The sequence below is a fragment of the Balaenoptera borealis genome (genome assembly GCF_965194805.1).
Source record: "Balaenoptera borealis genome assembly, chromosome: 11".
Taxonomy (NCBI): domain Eukaryota; kingdom Metazoa; phylum Chordata; class Mammalia; order Artiodactyla; family Balaenopteridae; genus Balaenoptera; species Balaenoptera borealis.
Window position 1 is genome coordinate 13,672,266 of NC_138868.1, and position 24,087 is coordinate 13,696,352.

Consider the following 24,087-nt stretch of genomic DNA (forward strand, 5'->3'; position numbering starts at 1 on the left):
TTAATTTTTTTTTTTTAATTTATTTATTTATGGCTGTGTTGGGTCTTCGTTTCTGTGCGAGGGCTTCCTCTAGTTGCGGCAAGTGGGGGCCACTCTTCATCGCGGTGCGCGGGCCTCTCATTATCGTGGCCTCTCTTGTTGCGGAGCACAGGCTCCAGACGCGCAAGCTCAGTAATTGTGGCTCACGGGCCTAGCTGCTCCGCGGCATGTGGGATCTTCCCAGACCAGGGCTCGAACCCGTGTCCCCTGCACTGGCAGGCAGACTCTCAGCCACTGTGCCACCAGGGAAGCCCAAAAATGCATATTCTTAAACAAGAAAAGTTTTTTAAAAACAGGCAGGCTTGGTTCTAAAACTAGCCACCTTTGTAATCTCTAAAGTATAACAATCCCAACTAGTAGATGGGCTGCCAAAATAATTGTTTTCTCTTTGCTGTGAGAAAAGTTGTAAGTGCCACTCACTCTGCTACATGGTCTTCTTTCCTTTTGAGCACCAGTAGGGGCTCTGATTCTATCAGGTCGATCTGCTTAACTCTCTTTCTAGCTTTTCTGTCTTCTGCATTAAAACGTTTGTTTTTATCTGCCAGCCTCAAGAGCTTTTATTTGCTCTCACTGACATTGTCCAACAGTATACTGATCATCTGGGGGGAAAAAAGCAATGGAAGAGTTAAAATGTTGGATAACCTAATCAGGAAAGAAAAGGGAGAAGATACAAAGACACCAGATAAGCAATGATTTTAATGGGAAATAACCACAGATTCAGCATATATTAAAAAGGAATCATAAACAAATGAACTGATCTGCAAAACGGAAACAGACTCACAGACATAGAGAACAGACTTGTGGTTGCCAAGGCAGTTGGGCAGGGAAGGGTTGGAGTGGGAGTTTGGGACCAGCAGATGCAAACTGTTATACACAGGATGGATAAACAATAAGATCCCATTGTATAGCACAGGGAACTATATTCAATATCCTGTAATAAACCATAATGGAAAAGTATATGAAAAAGAAAAAATATATAGGAGCCTTAAAAAAAAGGAATCATAAGAGGCTACTTTGCTTAGCTATATGTAACTGTACTTGAAAATTTGGATGAAATAATTTTCTAGACAATATAAATTATCAAAAGAGATGGAAAATTGAAACAAAGTACCTTAAAAGAAATAAGGAATGTGACAAAAAGCAACCCCGCCCCCTGCAAAAGAGCCCCAAGCCCAGATAGTTTCATGGGGTTATTCTACCACAACTTTAAGAAAAAGATAATTGCAACAATATTTAAATGTTCTAAAGGATTAAAAAAGAATAGCCTCTTTTTAAAAAAAATCAATACTGTATTGTATAACATTGATACCAAAGACAGCACCAGCACACAAAAAGAAAATTACAGACCAACCTCACTTGTATCAATGTTACAATCCCAAATAAAATATTACAGAATCAAATCTAAGAGAATTTTAAAGAATAACACACCTTAGACTAGGCCAGGATTTCTCAACAGCTGCACTATTGCTGTCTCCAGGTATTGCCAAATGTCTCCCAGGGGGCAAAATCACCCCCTGTTGAGAACCACTGGTCTGGGCCAACCATTGGGTCAGCGGGTGGCAGGTGACCCACTTTTGTCCAGTGATTCATGAGGAGAAGTCTACCAGGGGAGGAATCTGGGAAAAGTTTTCTTCCTCCAAAAAGAGAGCCATAGAAAAAGAACCCCCTCTTGTCCTTCTCTGACTGTGTTAGTATTGGAGAGTGAGCAAGATAAAAGTCCGTGGGAGAGGATGGTTCCTGTTTGGGGAGGGAGGAGCAGAGCTGGAAAGCAGGCCTGCAGATGAGGGTGGTCTTGGGAAAGAAGCAGGATGGCATCTTTGCTGTCCAGTTCATCCTTGTCATGAGCCCAGAACTCGTCTTCTGCTGAAGTCCTACAAACCCAGAGATCTTCACCTGCATGGTACACTGGAGCTCCTCAGCCTTGCTATTTTGTTAGATGGGGAAACTCAAGCCTGGAGAGGGACATGAACCCAAGGTCTTAAAGCAAATAAGAGCAGCACTTCTGGGTTTCTGACTCCTAGCCAAGTGGGCTTCCCACTTGTACTGTCTGTTCCCCATTTAAAAGCCAGTAGAGCTCCCTATGGCCTCACAATCAAAACTTCCCAGACCAGGACTTCCCTGGTGGTCCAGTGGGTAAGACTCTGAGCTCCCAATGCAGGGGACCCAGGTTTGATCCCTGGTCGGAGAACTAGATTCCACATGCATGCCACAACTAAGAGTCCGCATGTCGCAACTAAACCCAGCGCAGCCTAAATAAATAAATAAATAAATAACATCCCAGACCTTCCTCCCTCACCTGTTTAACCTCAGTCCTAACCCTCCCTGCTACACAGATTTCCTTCCATTGAAATCATGCTCCTTGCTGCTCAAGCACTGCCCATGTGGGTTTCTCTAGACAGGACCCAACCACTAGATGAGGGCTCTCAAAAAATCCTTGCTGCGTGAGAGAATGAATAAATGAATGAATGAGTAAATCTGCTCTCCTTCAAACCTTAGTTCAAGTCCTGCTTCCTCTCAGAAGCCTACTCAGATCTAAATCTTCTCTCAAAGATTTCTTTGTTTTCTATGATTTTTTTTTTTTTTTTTTTTGGCCGTGTCGTGTGGATTATGGGATCTTAGTTCCCGGACCTGGGATTGAACCCCGGCTCTCGACAATGAGAGTGCAGACTCCTAACCACTGGACCACCAGGGAATTCCCTCTCTATGCATTTATGATACAATTCAGCCCTCAACACGTTCATGGGTCTTAGCTTTCTGTCCTTAACTAGATCATACATTCTGCAGGAGCCATATGATATGAAATTCAGTTCCCAGCACTGTGTTTGGCAGTTGTATTTCTAGTTGTAAGAGCATAACTTACCAGCTGTCTTGATAGAGTCACTAACCTTTCTGAAGTTGTCTTCTCATTAAAGTTGATCATCTCTTTACAAACAAGCAGGGACAATCCCTTGCCTGCTCACTTCACAGGGTAGTTATGACAATCAAATGAGATAATAATGTGTGAAGAAGCCCTGGAAATTGTAACCTGTTCTAAAAATATAAGGTGTTGGTATTACAGTTGGTTCAATAACTGTGTTGACTGATTAAACAGTGAGGACCAACAATTATTGAAAACCTACCACATTCCAGGCATAAGTTAACTCTCATAGCACCGTTCTAGTTTAAAAATATAATGCTGTTTCTGCCTGTCCAGTGGTCATTTTCCTTTCTTCTGATAACAGCACCCCAATTTTCCTTTGGGGGAAACTGTGCCACTCTCAGTCATGTACTTTGGGTGGGCTCCCCACTAGAACGTAAGCTCCATTCCAGCTCCAAGGAAGGGCATGTGGCCTGTTCTCAGCTAAGCTGCATATCCCATCCCCCTGATCACAGTGAGTAATTTAGGAGTGTGTATACAATCCAATCCAAATCCCCAGCATGTTTGTTGGGACTTTTGGGTTGAGACTAGCTCCTTTGTCAGGTCTCAGGACCGCGATAGTATAAGGCAGAAGCTGCAGGACACCTCCCTGAGGAGTAATCCTATCTGAGAATAAATAAAATCAATAAAGAATAAAGCAGGGGCTTCCCTGGTGGCGCAGTGGTTAAGAATCCGCCTGCCAATGCAGGGCACACGGGTTCGAGACCTGGTCTGGGAAGATCCCACATGCTGCAGAGCAACTAAGCCCGTGCACCACAACTACTGAGCCTGCACTCTAGAGCCTGTGAGCTACAACTACTGAGCCTGCGTGCCATAACTACTGAAGCCCGCACGCCTAGAGCCCATGTTCTGCAGCAAGAGAAGCCACCGCAATGAGAAGCCTGCGCACCGCAATGAAGAGTAGCCCCCGCTCACCGCAACTAGAGAAAGCCCGTGCACAGCAACGAAGACCCAACGCAGCCAAAAATAAATAAATAAATAAATAAATTTATTTTAAAAAAATAAAAGAATAAAGCAGAACTGAGAGAAAGAGGCCCAGTCTAGGCAACATGTTTTAAAATACTGGATGCAGCCATGCCTGAAACCATTGACTTAATTCCCTTCCTCTCCTCACCTCCTGCCTCAACCAGTTTGGGTGAGATTTTATGTCACCTCACACAGAATGTCCTAATTAAGAGAACAGATGAGTATTTCACTTGAGACTAAGGCAGTTTAAAAACACCTATGAGGGAGGACTGTGAGATATAATCTTATCTATAGTTAACTGAGGAAGAGGAAGGAACTCAGAGGAAGAATGAGCAGTCTGGACCTGGGAGGGAAACTGATACACTCTCTCTCTAAATTCCAGAGGTTTCCACTGGAATAATTATTCCAACAGATACTTATTGAGTAACTATGTGCCTGGCAATGGTTCTAGGCACTGAGAATGCAGCAGTGAACCAAAAAAAGACAAAATCCCGGCCCTCCTATGCCTCATATTCTAGTATGATGGGGGGCCGGGTGCAGAACAAACTTTAAAATTAATAATATAATTCTTTTTTTTTTTTTTGGCTGCGTCAGGTCTTAGTTGAGGCATGCGAGATCTTCATTCCAGCCTGCTATATATTTCAGTGCGACACATGGGCTCTTTGTTGCAGCACACGGGCTTCTCTCTACTTGTGGCAGGCGCAGGCTCCAGAGCACGAGGGCTCTGTAGTTGCGGCACACGGGCTCTCTAGTTGTGGCTCGCATGCTCAGTAGTTGCAGCGTGCGAGCTTAGTTGCCCCACAGCATGTGGGATCTTAGTTCCCCGACCAGGGATCGAACCCATGTTCCCCACATTGGAAGGCAGATTCTTAACCACTGGACCACCAGGGAGGTCCTTAATTATATAATTCTTTAGAAGGTGATAAAGGTTAGGGAGAAAAATAAAGCAAAGAGGGGAAATAAGGAATGCCAGGTAGCTTTTGAAATTTATCACAATGAGCCAGTAAAGGAGGGTTTATTCACCCCAACTTCAGCACAAGCTGTTTAAATGATTCATCCAAGGCTGTCAACTAGCCAAGTGGTAGAATCAGATTTGGAAAATGGGAAAAAAGGTATAGGACCTTTGATCTCTCTCAGACTGCCTTCCAGCCCAGGAGTCTTTTAACCAACAAATCCACTCATCTTTCTCTGGGCTTCATTATTATTACTGACCTCTTGGCAGCTTTTGACATTACTGACATCCTTTCTTTTCCAAACCTTTGACTTCAGTGACACTATGCTGTTCTAGTTTTGTTTCCTTTCCCAATGATTTCTGCCCCTTTTAACTTTTCTTCTTCCTCTCACCACCCGAATATGGGTCACCAGGTACAACCATCTTATGGTCACCATATTGAACTGTGACCAGGAAACACCATTCATTTAAATCACAGTCCTTGTGAATGGCACCTTTGGATTTGTGTAGTGCACAGCTTGGGCAGCTGTAGTTAGCAGCCCTGTACCTTTTGCACTTCTCTTACTTATGCCAACAACTTCAGTTCCCTCTCTGCAGGCTCTTCCCAAAATTTCATGGGCAGCTTCTGCCCTGCACCACTGGAGAATGTGGTGGAGTAGCCTGTACCCTGCAACCACACACTCCTGCAAGAGTTTCTGTACCTCTCAGTGCCCACAGACAACAGTGGGGCAAACACAGTGGATATTTTCTTGGCACCACTAATGCACAAATCCATGAATAAAGAGTCCCCTTGCTGGGGGGAGGGGCAAGATAGGGGTAGGGGAATAAGAGGTATGAACTTTTATGTATAAAATAAATAAGCTACAAAGATATATTGTACAACACAGGGAATATAGCCAATATTTTATAATAACTATAAATAGAGCATAACCTTTTTTTTTTTTTTTTAATTTATTTATTTATTTATTTATGGCTGTGTTGGGTCTTCGTTTCTGTGCAAGGGCTTTCTCTAGTTGTGGCAAGCGGGGACCACTCTTCATCGCGGTGCGCGGGCCTCTCACTATCGCGGCCTCTCTTGTTGCGGAGCACAAGCTCCAGACGCACAGGCTCAGTAGTTGTGGCTCACAGGCCCAGTTGCTCCACGGCATGTGGGATCTTCCCAGACCAGGGCTCGAACCCGTGTCCCCTGCATTAGCAGGCAGATTCTTAACCACTGCGCCACCAGGGAAGCCCGAGCATAACCTTTAAAAATTGTGAATCACTGTGTTGTACACTTGTAACATATAATATTGTACATCAACTACACTTCAAAAAAAAAAAAAAGTCAGGGACTTCCCTGGTGGCACAGTGGTTAAGAATCCGCCTGCCAAGGCAGGGGACACGGGTTTGATCCCTGATCTGGGAAGATTCCACATGCCTCGGAGCAACTAAGCCTGTGTGCCACAACTACTGAGCCTGTGCTCTAGAGCCCACAAGCCACAACTACTGAAGCCCACGCGCCCTGGAGCCCGTGCTCCACGACAAGGGAAGCCAACGCAATGAGAAGCACGTGCACCACAACGAAAAGTAGCTGCCGCTCTCTGCAACTAGAGAAACCCCCTGCACAGCAATCAAGACCCAATGCAGGGGCTTCCCTGGTGGCGCAGTGGTTGAGAGTCTGCCTGCCAATGCAGGGGACACGGGTTCGAGCCCTGGTCTGGGAAGATCCCACATGCCGCGGAGCAGCTAGGCCCGTGAGCCACAATTACTGAGCCTGCGCGTCTGGAGCCTGTGCTCCGCAACAAGAGAGGCCGCGATAATGAGAGGCCCGCGCACCGCGATGAAGAGTGGCCCCCACTTGCTGCAACTAGAGAAAGCCCTCGCACAGAAACGAAGACCCAACACAGACATTAAAAAAAAAAAAAAAAAAAAGACCCAATGCAGCCAAAAATTAATTAATTAATTATTTATTTTAAAAATCAGAAAAAAATGTCCCCTTGCTAAATGGTCTCTATGGTTAGATATCAAAACTTCTGGATTTAGTTAGAATCAACTTGTAAGTTTCTTTTAACTCTAAAAGCTACAATTTGGTATTATATTTCCATGTGCCAAGCTGGGTAGGCATATCATTTCATTCAATTCTCACAAGAACAGTATGAAGTAGACATTACTATACTCATTTGTTTAAGGTTCAAAGAAGTGTGACCTGCCTAAGGTCACACAGTTAATAATTGGTAGAAGTGAGATTTGGACCAGGTCAATTGGGCTCCAAAGTCCAGGCTCCCTCCTGCTCTGTAAACTGCCTCTCTAGCACCATGCTGAATCCAGGACAATATTAATTAAAACTAACATTTGTATTTCAATATACAGTTTTTAAAAATCTTATCCTATGCACAATTTCACTTAACGCTCAATAATAATCCTGAGAGGCAGGTAGTAGTGTTATCCTTAGATTTAGATACAAAAATTGAAAACTGAATAAGATAAAATGACTTCTGAATCATTTTGATACGAAAGAGAGCCAAGATTGAAATGCAAGTCTCCACTCGCACTTTATTCTCTGCACCAGGCTCTGCCTAAGCGTTGATATAGAACATGTGAGCTGGGACTGAAGGGTTGAGGACAATGCCATTTTCTTTTTGCCTCTAATAACCTGTAGCCTGGTAATCACTGAAGTAATTGTTCATTTATGCAATAAATATTTATTGAGCACTTAGTATGTGCCAGGCACTGAACATACAAGGAACAGAGGCTGTCCCGGCTCCTGGATTCACGGGGTTTACATTCTGGTGGAGGAGACAAAAAGATAAATAAATTTCAGACAGTGATAAGTGTTTCAAGACTATGGAGTAGGAAATAAAGGGGAGGTAAGTTTAAATAAACGCCCGAGAAGGCGTCTCTGAGAAGTTAACATTAACTGAATGAATGAGTGCATGTATAGCAACCCCCTGATGGATTCATTTTTCAAACTTATCTAGTTTTGTTGGCCAGTAGATTGTTCATGATTCTGATGCTGAATACTCTTTGGAGCTTATGTTGCTGATGCCAAAAGGGCAAGGGCAGTGGCGAAGAACATCGACGAATCCTTTCCAATTCATTTCACTCCTCTGACCTTGCCTTTGCCGCCAGGGTCACTCCCCACCGCCACGCCCATTCTTCTGCCCCCGGATGCTTCCAGCCTGCGCAAGCGCAGGAGAAACTGCTGTTCCTAGTGGAGGGCGCGGATTCCACCCCAAAACGCATGCGCCCCGGGCCCGCAAGCCCCGCCCCGACCTCTGCGCCCGCTCGCGAGCCCTTGCCAATTCTCGGGGCGGGGACTGCGCGGGGAGGCGCGCGCCGGTGCGTGCGTGCTCCAGCGCCGCGGGCGGGTCAGTGAAGCCGGCGGCCCTGGCACGTGATCTCGGATCGGCGTGGTAGCTTGGTGGCTCCGTCTGTCTGTCCGTCCGCGGGTGCCATCATGGCGGACGCGGCCAGTCAGGTGCTCCTGGGCTCCGGTCTCACCATCCTGTCCCAGCCGCTCATGTACGTGAAGATGCTCATCCAGGTATGAGTCGTCGCCTTTCCCTTCCTCGCCCGGCGCCCTGTTCGGTCGCCGCTGCCCAAGGCGCCTGAGAACCGGCTCCAACCTTCCGGGCCTTCAGTCTCCTGAGATGCTGCTCCTTCTTTGCTGCCCGCCCCTTCCTTCCCGGCAGGGACGACTTCCACCGCCCGCTGAGCTCCCACTGCCCGTGGGCCTTCCCGAGGTCTCGCCTCCCAGCCAAGCCGTGAGGTCCGCTCCTTTCCCGGTATCCGGCTGCCGCCCTGCCCTGCCTGATGGCTCCCCTGAACTTTGTTTTCTCTTCCCTGAGGTTGATCCTGGCTGGGCGCCGCCAAGGGCTTGCCAACCTTTCCTTCTCCGCTGCTCTGAAATTAGCATCCTTCTCTCCTCCCCGGCCCCAAACGCAAAACGTGAAATCTGTTGAAGACAAATTTGAAATTCGAGGGGAGCCAACATTTTATTAGCTTTTGTTTTCTCTTTTTTTGTTGCTGTTACTACTGCTCTTCTGTTCTGAGATTTTAGCACCAGATACCCAGAGAAACACAAGGAGTTCATTCAGAAGTGATAATCAAGCGATTGCTGAGTCAAATTTCGGAAGGATCCACTGAACCCTCTTCAACAGCAGCCCATGTGGCTCATGACAGTGAAAATCACATGTCAGAGTGATGTGAAATCAGTTCAGCTGAAAGTTTTATCGAGTTTAAGTATATATGTTAGTTTCTAATATACTGTGAAATAATTCTTAAATGGTATTTTATATTCACAGGCAAGTTCACCCGGTTATAGTTGACGATAGACCATTAGGTAGTATTGTTCAGTTGCCTTTCTGAATTTCCCTGTGACGGGCAGGTCATTCATTTTTTTTAACTTTCGTTGAGAGTTGACGTAATTACATCATGCATAGTACCAAGGATAGAACCCCTGTCCTCACCATCTGCCTTTCTGTCAAAAATATGCAAGACACTAGGGAAGGCCTCATTTCTTATTTTTGAGTTAATGATACTAATCCATATCATGTGTTGCTGAGTTGACCGTTGTGGATTCAGAACCTATATGTAAAAAAACTATTGTAAAATAAGTTGTTTAAGTTAAGAACAAAGGGAATTCCCTGGAGGTTCAGTGGTCAGGTAGGACTCCACGCTTTCACTGCTGAAGGCCCAGGTTTAATCCCTCATCTGGGAACTAAGATCCCCTCAAGCCACTAGAGGTGGCCAAAAAATGAAAGAAAGAAAGAAAGAACAAAATCTTTGAAATGTATTGTGACATCTAAAACAGAATTGGCACATTTGTAGCTAGATAATATCTGAGGTAAAAGCATTTTGCAGTAAATCTGATATAAGCCCATTACTCAGTCCTTATCCAGGAGGCAAGGTTTTCTAATGACATTCAGAGCTCTTGCCTCAAAAACTCCTTAATCCTGATTGCACAACATGCTTGTGTTGTCAAGTGTCTCAGGGGTTTTGGTGAAATTCCCAAATACTCAGTTTTAAAAATAGTTGTACAGTGACACTTTCAGGAGTTCTTTAATTGAACAGGTTGAGAATCACAGCAGGAGAGTCAAAACCATGTCCGACAACGTTCATTCTCTCAAGTATCCCTTTGGCACTAAAGAGTCTGAATATATTGTAGAAATAAAATGATGACATTAATTCTAAAATGACTCATTAGATTGTTCATGACAGTCTGCTCCTTTAACATGGACTTAGCTTGTAATTATTTCCCAAATGAATTATCCCCAGCTGTATCTGCATTTGCCTTTTGAGTGGTTTGTTTTGCTAGCCAAATATGAAGTTGATGCTGGCTTAGTCTTCTCACTTCGTCCAAATATTTAAAATGTGCTTGAATTTCTTTAGAAAATATTTTTGAGCGTCCTCAGTAAACTGTAGCATTGTTAACACAAAAATTCCCTTATTCTATTTTCAGATTGATACCAGTCTATCTCAGCTACATGGTTTACTTTGTAGAATTTGAACCGAAAGAAAACTTGGACTTTATTGAAACCAGTCTTAAACAAGTGACAAAATTAAAAAAAAAACAAAAAACACCACAACTGACAAGAATGATACTTCATCACTGTCTTGGAAAATATACACTGCATTTTAACTTGTGTTAAAAATTATAACTCTAAATTTGTTCTTTATTCAAGACCTTGCAACCCAGGCATTCCTGGGAATGTTGCTTAGTATTGATATAGTCTCTTGTTTCTAAAGGTGGGATATGAGCCTCTTCCTCCAACAATAGGACGAAATATTTTTGGGCGGCAAGTTTGTCAGCTTCCAGGTCTCTTTTGTTATGGTAAGTGTCTTTGATTTATTTGGAATTGGAGGACATTGAAGGGTGTGATAGGAGTTACTGAAAAAATATATAGAAAGCATGTTTCCTTGAAATTTCTATGTAACCATTACTTTCAACTAGAATGTAAATCTCCGACTTGTGTTCTTAGCTCAGCACATTGCAAGCATCGATGGGAAGCGTGGGTTGTTCACAGGCTTAACTCCAAGACTGTGTTCAGGGGTCCTTGGAACTGTGGTCCATGGTAAAGTTTTACAGGTAAGAAGAAAATCAATCCATCTTCCCATAGATTTAGATAACCTTTTTTTTTTTTTTGACATCTTTATTGGAGTATAATTGCTTTACAATGGTGGGTTAGTTTCTGCTTTATAATAAAGTGAATCAGCTATACATATACATATATCCCCATATCTCCTCCCTCTTGGGTCTCCCTTCCATCCTCCCTATCCCACCCCTCTAGGTGGTCACAAAGCACAGAGCTAGATAACCTTTTTTTTTTTTTTTTAATTTATTCATTTATTTTTGGCTGCATTGGGTCTTAGTTGCTGCGCGTGGGCTTTTCTCTAGTTGCGGCGAGTGGGGACTACTCTTCATTGTGGTGCGCGGGCTTCTCCTTGCGGTGGCTTCTCTGGTTGTGGAGTACGGGCTCTAGGCGCACGGGCTTCAGTAGTCGTGGCTTGCGGGCTCTAGAGTGCAGGCTCAGTAGTTGTGGCGCATGGGCTTAGTTGCTCTACAGCATGTGGGACCTTCCCGGACCAGGGCTCGAACCCATGTCCCCTGCATTGGCGGGCGGATTCTCAACCACTGCGCCACCAGAGAAGCCCTAGATAACCTTTTACGTACAGTTTGTTTTACTGATCAAGAGCAGTTTCAAAGATATACGTCTTTACATCCATGGCCCTTCTTCCTCTTGAAAAACATTTACTTGAAATACCCATTCTTAATTCTTTCCTGGGAAGCAAGGAGAATTTGTATAAAATGAAGTAATTGATTTTGATCTACGCAAGCTTCTTCCTCTGGACCAGTTGTTCTGAGCAGAAATTAAGTACACTCATTTGAGCTCCTGTGTAGTTCATTTTATTTCTTTGAAGGAGGAAGGAAGCTGGTTAAAACATACATTTCTTTCTCATGTTATTTTCCTCTTATTCCTAGTGTTACTCCTAGTAAATGTTTTCTGTTACAAACTTTTTTTTTTTAAAACTTAACAAGATAAACGTTAAAGTCAGGATAGTGTTTATTTGTGACTGTTTATTTCAGTAGTACTCAGTCCAGGGACTTCCCTGGCGGTGCAGTAGTTAGGATTCCACACTTCCACTGCAGAGGGCATGGGATCGATCCCCGGTCAGGGTACTGGGCTCTCACACTCTGCAAGGCTCAGCCAAAAAAAACCACTGCCAATAGTACTTGGTACAATCCTCCATGTATTTTTTAAGGCTTTAATGTTGCCCCAGTTCTACTTTTTTATCATTTGATGAGCAAATCGTGGTTTTGTTAATCAGTTTCATGATCTGGTTGGCTTAGGTTTTAAATTCTCTTCAGACTTTGTTGAATTGAGTTGGAGAGGTTTTCCAGTTAGTTCCTCACATGGGAGCAGTTTTGTTATTCATTGTCATCATGCGTGTGGACTGAATGTTAGAAGCAGCATTTTGGGTGGCCCATGGGTCAGAGTGATGGAGTTTTAATGGGCCAATGTTTTTGGTGGATTGATTACTACTCTCCTTTCCAGCCACACTGTACTTTGGCTCAGTGAAAGCATTCCTGTTACCTAAATGAGGTTTAGATTTTCATGTGGGAAAGTAGTTGTCATCTAGTTCAAAGAGGTTTATGTATAGACCAAGAGTGAAATTACTGCTTGAGATCAAGTTCCTTTATGTAAAGGAAAAGTAAGACAAACTTGAGGTAACCAAGTACCTGGAATATGTGTTTCACATGTAGCCAAATGAAATAGAACAGGGTATTGGTACTATACTTAGTATCAAAAGCAACTAATACAATCAAGAAGAAAGACCAATTCACGTCTTTCTGAACAAGAAAGAGTTCTGTATATCTGAACAAGAATTAAATTGAAATCTCTTCAGAATAATGTAGAAGAGACAGGTTGAAAATTTTATTAATGGAGTGAAAACCAAAGTCTAGAAATGAGTGAGGATTTTTTAAAACTCCTGAAACTGTTAGAATTAATTCTTGTCAAAGACCTGGAATTTGACCCAAAACCATCATTTTGCTTAATCATGTTGTTTGTTCTCTTTCCTTTGATTTTATTTTTAAAATGTAATTCTTTTTGTAAAAGACAGTGTTCTCTATTTTTTAAATCTGGTTATGACTAGGAGGTCAGTCGTCTGGTTCTTGTATTTCACCTAGCCCATCTTCTATTTCTGAAATATCCCACAAATAATATTTCCTCTTCCAGTGCAGTCTGAGCTCTGGCAGTTTCATGTTCTCTTCTCCAAAAGAAAAAAGCATCTTCTTTTGTGGGAGTGAGGTGGTTTCAGCTATTCAGACTTAGCACCAATTCTCTGTTCTTTGTACAGTGAAGAAAAGCATCTTGCCCTAATTTGGTATTGGACCTGCTTTTCCCATGAAAAAGCCCTGAGGCTTTTTCCATAGCCTTCGTCCTAAGCTATGTTTTGTGTTTTTTGGGTTTTTTAAATTTATTTTATTTTTGTCTGCGTTGGGTCTTTGTTGCTGCACACAGGTTTTCTCTAGTTGCGGTGAGCAGGGGCTACTCTTCGTTGTGGTGCGCAAGCTTCTCATCGTGGTGGCTTCCCTTGTTGCAGAGCACCGGCTCTAGGTGCGCAGGCTTCAGTAGTTGTGGCACACGGGCTCAGTAGTTGTGGCGCGTGGGCTCAGTAGTTGTGGCTCGGGGACTCTAGAGCACGGGCTCAGTAGTTGTGGTGCATGGGCTTAGTTGCTCTGCAGCATGTGGGATCTTCCTGGACTGGGGCTTGAACCTGTGTCCCCTACACTGGCAGGCAGATTCTTAACCATTGCGCCAGCAGGGAAGCCCCTAAGCTATGTTTTTATCAATTTATTTTCTGTTATATGTGTGTGTTTAGTAAATAATGTTCTTGGATTTGGATCCTGTGTTTTCATTGTCATTTCTCTCTAGGTATTTTTTGATTTCCTCTTTGATTTCTTCAGTGATCTCTTGGTTATTTAGTAATGTATTGTTTAGTCTCCATGTGTTTGTGTTTTTTACGTTTTTTTCCCTGTAATTGATTTCTAACCTCATAGCGTTGTGGTCAGAAAAGATGCTTGATATGATTTCAATTTTCTTAAGTTTACTGAGGCTTGATTTGTGACCCAAGATGTGATCTATCCTGGAGAATGTTCCACGCGCACTTGAGAAGAAAGTGTAATCTGCTGTTTTTGGATGGAATGTCCTATAAATATCAATTAAATCTGTCTGGTCTATTGTGTCATTTAAAGCTTCTGTTTCCTTATTAATTTTCTATTTGGTTGATCTGTCCATTGGTGTAAGTGAGGTGTTAAAAGTCCCCCACTATTATTGTGTTAACTGTCGATTTCCTCTTTTATAGCTGTTAGCAGTTGCCTTATCTATTGAGTTGCTCCTGTGTTGGGTGCATATATATTTATGATTGTTATATCTTCTTCTTGGATTGATCCCTTGATCATTATGCAGTTTCCTTCCTTGTCTCTTGTAACATTCTTTATTTTAAAGTCTATTTTATCTGATATGAGTATTGCTACTCCAGCTTTCTTTTGATTTCCATTTGTATGGAATATCTTTTTCCATCCCCTCACTTTCAGTCTGTGTGTGTCCCTAGGTCTGAAGTGGGTCTCTTGTAGACAGCATATATATACAGGTCTTGTTTTTGTATTCATTCAGCCAGTCTGTGTCTTTTGGTTGGAGCATTTAATCCATTTACATTTAAGGTAATTATCAATATGTATGTTCCTGTTACCATTTTCTTAATTGTCTTGGGTTTGTTTTTGTAGGTCATTTTCTTCTCTTGTGTTTCCCAGTTAGAGAAGTTCCTTTAGCATTTGTTGTAGAGCTGGTTTGGTGGTGCTGAATCCTCTTAGCTTTTGCTTGTCTGTAAAGCTTTTGATTTCTCCATCAAATCTGAATGAGATCCTTGCCAGGTAGAGTAATCTTGGTTGTAGGTTCTTCCCTTTCATCACTTTAAATATGTCATGCCACTCCCTTCTGGCTTGTAGAGTTTCTGCTGAGAAATCAGCTGTTAACCTTATGAGAGTTCCTTTGTATGTTATTTGTCATTTTTCCTCATTCTATGAGGCCACCATCACCCTGATACCAAAAGCAGACAGAGATACTACAAAAAAAGAAAATTACAGACCAATATCACTGATGAATATAGATGCAAAAATCCTCAACAAAATACTAGCAGACAGAATCCAACAACACATTAAAAGGATCATACACCATGAGCAAGTGGATTTATCCCAGGATGCAAGGATTCTTCAATATACGCAAATCAGTGTGATACACCATATTAACAAACTGAAGAAGAAAAACCATATGATCATCTCAAAAGATACAGAAAAACCTTTTGACAAAATTCAACACCCATTTATGATAAAAATTCTCCAGAAAGTGGGCATATAGGGAACCTACCTCAACATAATAAAGGCCATATACAACAAACCCACAGCCAACATCATTCACAATGGTGAAAAACTGAAAGCATTTCCTCTAAGATCAGGAACAAGGCAAGGATATCCATTCTCACCACTGCTGTTCAACATAGATTTGGAAGTCCTAGGCACAGCAGTCAGAGAAGAAAAAGAAATAAAAGGAATACAAATTGGAGAAGAAGTAAAACTGTCACTGTTTGCAGATGACATGATACTATACGTAGAGAATCCTAAGGATGCCACCAGAAAACTACTAGAGCTAATCAGTGAATTTGGTAAAGTTGCAGGATACAAAATTAATGCACAGAAATCTCTTGCATTCCTATACACTAATGATGAAAAATCTGAAAGAGAAATTAAGGCAACACTCCCATTTACCATTGCAGCAAAAAGAATAAAATAACCAGGAATAAACCTACCTAGGGAGACAAAAGTCCTGTATGCAGAAAACTATTTGACACTGATGAAAGAAATTAAAGATGATACAAACAGATGGAGAGATACACCATGTTCTTGGATTGGAAGAATCAATATTGTGAAAATGACTATGCTACCCAAAGCAATCTACAGTTTCAGTGCAATCCCTATCAAATTACCAATGGCATTTTTTACAGAACTAGAACAAAAAATCTTAAAATTTGTATGGAGACACAAAAGACCCCGAATAGCCAAAGCAATCTTGAGGGAAAAAAACGGAGCTGGAGGAATCAGACTCCCTGACTTCAGACTATACTACAAAGCTACAGTAATGAAGACAATAAGGTATTGACACAAAAACAGAAATATAGATCAATGGAACAGGATAGAAAGCCCAGAGATAAACCCACGCACTTATGGTCAACTAATCTATGACAAAGGAGGCAAGGATATACAATGGAAAAAAGACTGTCTCTTCAATAAGTGATGCTGGGAAAACTGGACAGCTACATGTAAAAGAATGAAATCAGAATACTCCCTAACACCATACACAAAAATAAACTCAAAATGGATTCGAGACCTAAATGTAAGACAGGACACTATAAAACTCTTAGAGGAAAACATAGGAGGAACACTCTTTGACATAAATCACAGCAAGATCTTTTTTGATCCACCTCCTGGAGTAATGGAAATAAAAACAGAAATAAACAAATGGGACCTAATGAAACTTAAAATCTTTTGCAAAGCAAAGGAAACTATAAATGACGAAAAGACAACCCTCAGAATAGGAGAAAATATTTGCCAATGAAGCAACGTACAAAGGATTAATCTCCAAAATATATAAACAGCTCATGCAGCTCAATATTAAAAAAGCAACCCAATCCAAAAATGGCCAGAAGACCTAAATAGACATTTCTCCAAAGAAGACATACAGATGGCCAAGAAGCACAGGAAAAACTGCTCAACATCACTAATTATTAGAGAAATGCAAATCAAAACTACAGTGAGGTATCACCTCACACCGGTTAGAATGGGCATCATGAGAAAATCTACAAAGAACAAAGGCTGGAGAGGGTGTGGAGAAAAGGGAACCCTCTTGCACTGTTGGTGGGAATGTAAAGTGATACAGCCACTAGGGAGAACAGTATGGAGGTTCCTTAAAAAACTAAAAATAGAATTACCATATGACCCAGCAATCCCACTACTGGGCATATACCCAGAGAAAACCATAATTCGAAAAGACACATGCACCCCAATGTTCATTGCAACACTATTTACAATAGCCAGGTCATGGAAGAAACCTAAATGCCCACTGATAGACGAATGGATAAAGAAGATGTAGTACATATATACAATGGAGTATTACTCAGCCATAAAAAGGAATGAAATTGGGTCATTTGTAGAGACGTGGACGAATCTAGAAATTGTCATACAGAGTGAAGTAAGTCAGAAAGAGGAAAACAAATATCGTATATTAATGCATGTATGTGGAACCTAGAAAAATGGTCCAGATGAACCAGTTTGCAGGCAGAATTTGAGACACAGATATAGAGAACAAACATATGGACACCAAGGGGGGAAAGAGGCGGGGCCGGGGGGTGGTGGTGTGATGAATTGGGAGATTGGGATTTACATATATATATACTAATATGTATAAAATGGATAAGTAATAACCTGCTGTATAAAAATAAATAAATGAAATTCAAATAAATAAATAAAAATAATGTTCTTGGATTTTTGCTTTGCTTTGTTTTCCTTTTTCTTCTTTTTTTTTAAAATTTATTTATTTATTTTTGACTGTGTTGGGTCTTCGTTGCTGCGCGGGCTTTCTCTAGTTGCGGTGAGCGGGGGCTTCTCTTCGTTGTGGTGCGCGGGCCTCTCATCGTGGTGGCTTCTGTTGTTGCAGAGCACGGGCTCCAGGGCTCACGGGCCTCAGTAGTTGTGGCACGCGGGCTCAGCAGTTGTGGCTCGTGGACTCTAGAGCGTGGGCTCAGTAGTTGTGGCGCATGGGCTTAGTTGCTCCGCGGCATGTGGGATCTTCCCGGACCAGGGCTCGAACCCGTGTCCCCTGCATTGGCAGGCAGATTCTCAACCACTGCACCACCAGGGCAGCCCCTCCTTTTTCTTCTTTTAGATAAGTACTTTTATGAGCTGATCAATCAGTATGTTAAACTTAGCAACAAGATCATCTTAGAGACACTTATTTCCAAGTGTTAATTAGAAGTAGAAATTAATTGGAGATTTACAGCCAAAAAAATCAACTATTTTAATTTCTGCCAATCAATAGAATTTTCATTTTATGTTCTGTCTCAATAACACTATGATAGCCCTAATCATCCTTTCCTTTTCTCTTCCTTTGTAGCATTACCAGGAGTGTGACAAGGCTGAGGTATGTTGGAGCCGATTTCTATGCCTGAGTCTATTTTCCCTGCAAGCTACTGTTGCTCTTTGGTCCTCTTTAGGAAAAGGGACAAGCCGTCAGCTTTCCTTTCATCGTAGAGAGTGTTGTTACACGGGGTGGCCACCAGTTTGAACAGTTCTATTTAAAACCATCAACATATCTATCTTCTTTCATTTTGATTTCCAGGAGTCAGGATCTGGAAATGTACAGAAAGAAGTTTCATCTTCCTTTGACCGAGTTATCAAGGAGGTAAGATGATTATGATTTCTCTAAATCAGAGCAAGCTGGCAGTTGCGGAATCAGGATCATCAGGCCTGTATGTTCAGTGTCTGTTCCAAACAAAATTAAACTTTCAATTTAATATGGGCTTTACTGCATGTAGAACATAAAGAGAGAAAAAAACATTGCTTGCTGTTTGGAATTTCAAGGAAACATAATTTGCCCACTCATCTTTAAAATTGAGGAGGTACTGAAACCTCTTATAATAGAGTTGGAAATCTCTGGCCCAAAAGTATTAAAATAGTGGCCAGGGCCTTTGTGTGTTGGATATTATATATCCAGAAATGCTTTTACAACATTATTCTGACTTTAAGATGTCCTTATCGTCCATTTCCCACTCCTGTCTTCTACCATTGGAGTTTGTTGCATGCCTGACTTAATAATACTCTTTTATTTCTAGTCTTTACATTACCTAATTGTCTATAGAGATGTCACAATTTTTCATTGAAAGCTGCCTTCTAAAGTATATATCACTGAACAAACATCACTATAGGTCAAGATGTCAGATGAGTCAACTTTATTTTTTGTAAATTTTCATGAAGTGATTTTATTTAAAAGTAGAGATGCATGTATTAATGTGTTTTATATTTTCTTAACTTTATTTAGTTCATCGTAAGGCTCTTAGAACTACCATTAGAGTAGGGGTGAGAGATCTCTTAACTAAATGAAGATAATGTTTAAATGCAAAAACGAACGACGGACCTACTATATTTACAGCCTACCTCCAAGTATTGTGATTGAATTTTTTACTAACCTCTTTACTGAGTCCTGGACAAGAAAGATAAACTAGGGTAAATATAGAGCTCTAAGATACTGCACAGTTACGGGGCTCTGGTCGAAAAACAGATGAACGTCATTGTGTTCTCCTTGAGACGTTGGTACAGATTAAATAGAGCCTGACATTTGTCTAGTGTAGATATCAGAGTATCAGAGTCTCTGAAATCACTCACAATGAGAGAGCAATTTAATAGTCTAAATACAGGCCTCATAGTTGTTTGTTTGTTTGAATTTATATTTTTATTTATTTATTTTTAGCTGCATTGGGTCTTCGTTGCTGCGCGCAGGCTTTCTCTAGTTGCAGCGAGTGGGGGCTACTCTTCATTGTGGTTCGCAGGCTTCTCATTGCTGTGGCTTCTCTTGCTGTGGAGCATGGGCTCTAGGCGCTCAGGCTTCAGTAGTTGTGGCATGTGGACTCTGTAGTTGTGGCTCACAGGCTGTAGAGCGCAGGCTCAGTAGTTGTGGTGCACGGGTTTAGTTGCTCCACAACATGTGGGATCTTCCCAGACCAGGGCTCGAACCTGTGTCCCCTGCATTAGCAGGTGGATTCTTAACCACTGTGCCACCAGGGAAGCCCCAAGCCTCATAGTTTTATTCCAGCTAGGTTACTGTTTGCTGGTGACTTTCCCTGTTTCTTTTTTTTGTTTTGTTTTTGTTTTTGTTTTTTTGGCCGCACCCTGCAGCATGTGGGATCTTAGTTCCCGACCAGGGATCAAACCTGCACCCCATGCATTGGAAGCGTGGAGTCTTAACCACTGGACCTCCAGGGAAGTCCCTTTCCCTGTTTCTTTGCTTTTGTTTTTCTCATCTTTAAATTTGAGAAGATAACAGAAACCTGCTTTGCAGAGAAATTTTGAGAAGTAGCTATAACAGTATTGAAATCCATGAGTGAAAGCTGTGCTAGAATGATAGTGTATTATATTGCATCCCATTCAGGCTACTCTTCCTGACTCCAGGAAGGGCAGGAGTGCTCTGTCACTCACTCTCTTATTCTACAGTGTCCACCCACATGACTTCTCTCAGGAATTTGAGTGTCATTTACTTAGATTTCACAAGTGTGTGTTGATTGTTTCTAGACAACTCGAGAGATGATGGCCCGTTCTGCTGCTACTCTCATCACACATCCCTTCCATGGTATGTTTGCAGTTGATAACTGAAATCTGATTTTTTATCTTTCTTTTTTACAAATTTATTTATTTATTTATGTACTTTTGGCTGTGTTGGGTCTTCGTTTCTGTGCGAGGGCTTTCTCTAGTTGTGGCGAGCAGGGGCCACTCTTCATTGCGGTGCGTGGGCCTCTCACTGTCGCGGCCTCTCTTGTTGCGGAGCACAGGCTCCAGACGCGCAGGCTCAGTAGTTGTGGCTCACGGGCCCAGTTGCTCCGCGGCATGTGGGATCTTCCCAGACCAGGGCTCGAACCCGTGTCCCCTGCATTGGCAGGCAGATTCTCAACCACTGCGCCACCAGGGAAGCCCTATCTTTCTTTTATATCACGATCTCTCCTGACTACTTAGATAGGTTGACATGGGAGTTCACTAAAGTGCCTTGCCTGTTTGTTTTTTGTTTGCCTATTTTGGCTTTTATCCAATTTATCCAGATAGCATAGTGTCTTTAGGTGGGAAAACCTTTTTTTTTTTTTTTTCCCCAGGGCTATTAAAATTTATCTCAATGTAGCTTAAAAATCTTTTCTCTGTGTTCTATAGTGATCACTCTGAGATCTATGGTACAATTCATTGGCAGAGAATCCAAGTACTGGTAAGTGTTTCTGTTTTCAAGTATTCAGGGAGATCTGTTGAAGCCAAAGTATTAGAATAATAATACTTTACATTTTTATGATGCCTTAGAGCTTACAAAACAAATTCATATGTCTTATGTCATTTGATCTACACACAAAAAAACAGTAAAATAGAAGAAAAAGGCCCAGACAGGTTTAGGAGCCTAACCAGGATCTCAGAGTAAGTTGCAGGACCACTGAAGCCAGAATTCACCCTGACTGCATGTGACTACACCCTTAGGTATTAATATCTCCACTTCTATCTCTAAATTCAACTGTCTTTGCAGAGTGAGGGTGGTAGAAAAGGGAGCAGGGGTGGAGGTGTAAGTTTCACCTTGTCAGAAGTGGTAATTGAACATTTTTTTTTGATAGCTGCAAAATAATCTTGACGTATTTCACGTTTCTTTCTTCTGAACCTAGTGGACTTTGTGACTCCATAGCGACTATCTATCGGGAAGAGGGCATCCTAGGGTTTTTTGCGTGAGTAAATTACTGATTTGTGCGTGTGATTGTTGTGTGCGTAGAAAGCTTTAATGAGAACGAGGACATGACTCCTTGTTTAAACCTCGGAGAAAATGTACTCTCTGGGTTTATTTCATGTTAAACTCCATTTAGGCCCATCTGACTTAAATTCTCTTGTAGAGATCCCAAACTTTTGTTCTGCACATCTAAAATGTTTGAAGTGAGGGTGTTTTTTTTTTAACAAATAAATTCATTGAAGTTTCTACCCTTACAGTGAGTTCTCAATTACTATATAGTTGATGAAATGAGGAAAGTTCATTTTTGAAAAATGGAAAATTATCTACCATGTATCTTCCTTATCCTGAGAGAATACGTTTTTGCACTGTATTCATTCCCTTGAATTTACTTTGGAAGAACTTAGGCTACTACCCTTGTTCTTCTGTTAACAACAAAAACCGCATTATTAACCAAATGGTCCTTTTTAATTTTCAGAGTGTTTCCACATAGTTGATTTTATGTTTGAGTATCATAAATACTCTGGGAAGTAGGCAAGACAGCTATTATTATTATTCTCATTTTAGAGATTAAAAAAAAACTGATGCTCTGGGAAGTTCATTTGCTGCCCTTCACATAGCTGATAAGTGGTAGAAGTGGCATTTAAACGCTGGTCTTCAGTCTGTGAGGTAATGTTTGTCCCACTCTTCCACACTGCCTCACCTCGGTTAACTAGGCCCTGGAAACATGTTTTTTGATGCTCTTCACCTGTATCTGTGTTTGGGCCATTCTCATTTTGTAATTTTTCTCATCTTTTGCCCTGCCAAATTTGAATATCAAGTAGTTTAGCAATAATCATATTTAAGTCTCTTCTCCGAAATAGGCACACTTTTTGCCTCCCTGCTTATAGTTATTAATAGTAAGGTGAGCCATTGGCCATATCTTAGAGGGGTATAGCTGACCTGCATTTTTTAAATGAGAATAAAAGTCATTAGAGATTAGCCTCAAGAACAGTTATATTAACTAGAATGAATTGGTTAGGTTCTCGTATTCAGTGTCTTTTCAGTTCTCTAGAATGTTTTGAAATTAATTCTTTGAGAAGTGTTTATATTGAGTGAATTACCTTTTTACTGATCACATTTCTTGGTGCTTATTTTTATTGTTTCTTCGTGTAGGGGTCTTATTCCTCGCCTCCTAGGTGACATCATTTCTTTGTGGCTCTGTAACTCACTGGCCTACCTCGTCAATACTTATGCACTGGACAGCGGGGTAGGTTGTGCCCTTGATGAGACGTGCTGGTGCTGACTTCATTGTATCCACCTGGCAGCTAGGTTAGCTTTAAAGTAAGATGGCAGTTGGTTATGTGCCAGACTCGTCATTATATAGCTATATATTAATAGTCAAAATTTTAAAGGCTAATGGAATGACCTATGCTGTTTACTATAGAGAGATGCACCTAGAAAGTCCCTAGGGTGTGGCAGAGTGAGCCTAAGAGCCTACCTTTCTCCATGCTGCAAGGAGATCACTTCTTTATTGATGCCTAATGTTAGAGGACACTATGAAGCAGGATAGTTTTATAGTGTATGCAGGTGTTTCATCTAATCTGAAGTGTTAAGGGGACTCCTGTATTGGGCTTTCTAGAAACCTTAGCCTGGGGGCGGGGTGGGGGGTGAGAATCAGCCTTCCCTAAAAGCAGTGTTTCTCCAGCCTCAGCAGTTGTATACCTCTTGGAACACAGGCAGCCCCAAAGCATGGTGGGAACTAGGACACACCTGGGCCAGGGGTAGGACTAAAAATCCATGTGCTTGGTTTCTTGAGTACTGAGACTCGTCTTCCCCACAGCATCTGGTACACAGCTAGGTGTATACGGAGGGAGTGACTTGTCCCTCAGTATACCGTCAGTGTTGTTTCCAGGGATTGTCTCAATATTTCTAAGACATCGGAAAAGGTTACCAATCGCATTTCTGTTGTTTTTGAAATCCTGAGGCTATTATATTAGTTCCTACTCCATCCTAGTCTAATATGAACTTGTCTGTTAATGTTGAATCAGGTTGATCATTTTGATCACTGCCTTTTTATGCTTATAATGTTTTATGTTTTCATCCTCTAAATTAATTTTCAAGTTGTCAAAGAAACTAATAATGCAGAGATAGAATATATTGATATGGTTGGGGGCAATTAGCTGTTATATCAGCTTAATTTTCTTACTCGTTCTAATAAAGGCTTTCTTCCTGTTCTAGGTTTCCACCATGAATGAAATGAAGAGTTATTCCCAAGCTGTCACAGGAGTAAGTTTTTAAAAATCCTTTGAGCCTTTTAGGAGTAGGTTTGTTTGTTTGTTTGTTTAATGTTTATTTATTTGGCTGTGCCGAGTCTTAGTTGTGGCACGTGGAATCTTCGTTGCGGCATGCAGGATCTTTAGTTGCGGCATGTGGGATCTAGTTCCCTGACCAGGGATCGAACCCAGACCCCTTGTGTTGGGAGCGTGGAGTCTTAGCCACTGGACCACCAGGGAAGTCCCTTTTTAGGAGTAGTTTTCTTTTCTTCTCTTCCCTTCTCTTTTCTTTTCAATTTCTTTGTCGTCACTGCTTTAAAGCAACCAGCTGTCTCACAGGAGAGTCTCTCAAATTTATTAATATTTTTCAGAGGTAAGAATAACCCAGAGTCCCTGCATCACAGT

General features: G+C 41.7%; 1 protein-coding gene and 1 long non-coding RNA gene across 7 annotated transcripts in view; one reads left to right on the top strand and one right to left on the bottom strand.

Annotated features, from left to right (window-relative positions):
- Positions 1-7,451, bottom strand: LOC309605471. The gene is made up of 2 exons (XR_014231382.1): positions 6,117-7,451; positions 1-5,805 (listed from the first exon to the last, which is right to left on the bottom strand). It is a non-coding gene; the product is annotated as an uncharacterized lncRNA (long non-coding RNA).
- A 705-nt stretch (positions 7,452-8,156) lies between these two features.
- Positions 8,157-24,087, top strand: part of MTCH2 (mitochondrial carrier 2) — a 32,710-nt gene continuing 16,779 nt past the window's right edge. For all 6 annotated transcript variants that reach the window (XM_082341232.1, XM_082341229.1, XM_082341233.1 and 3 more), the window contains exons 1-10: positions 8,157-8,397; positions 10,602-10,686; positions 10,835-10,941; positions 18,083-18,109; positions 18,308-18,370; positions 20,254-20,311; positions 20,881-20,932; positions 21,372-21,431; positions 22,583-22,676; positions 23,648-23,695. In XM_082341232.1, the coding sequence (XP_082197358.1) occupies positions 8,311-8,397; positions 10,602-10,686; positions 10,835-10,941; positions 18,083-18,109; positions 18,308-18,370; positions 20,254-20,311; positions 20,881-20,932; positions 21,372-21,431; positions 22,583-22,676; positions 23,648-23,695 (681 nt within the window). In that variant the 5' untranslated portion in view covers positions 8,157-8,310. The remainder of the gene's footprint in view (positions 8,398-10,601; positions 10,687-10,834; positions 10,942-18,082; positions 18,110-18,307; positions 18,371-20,253; positions 20,312-20,880; positions 20,933-21,371; positions 21,432-22,582; positions 22,677-23,647; positions 23,696-24,087) is intronic.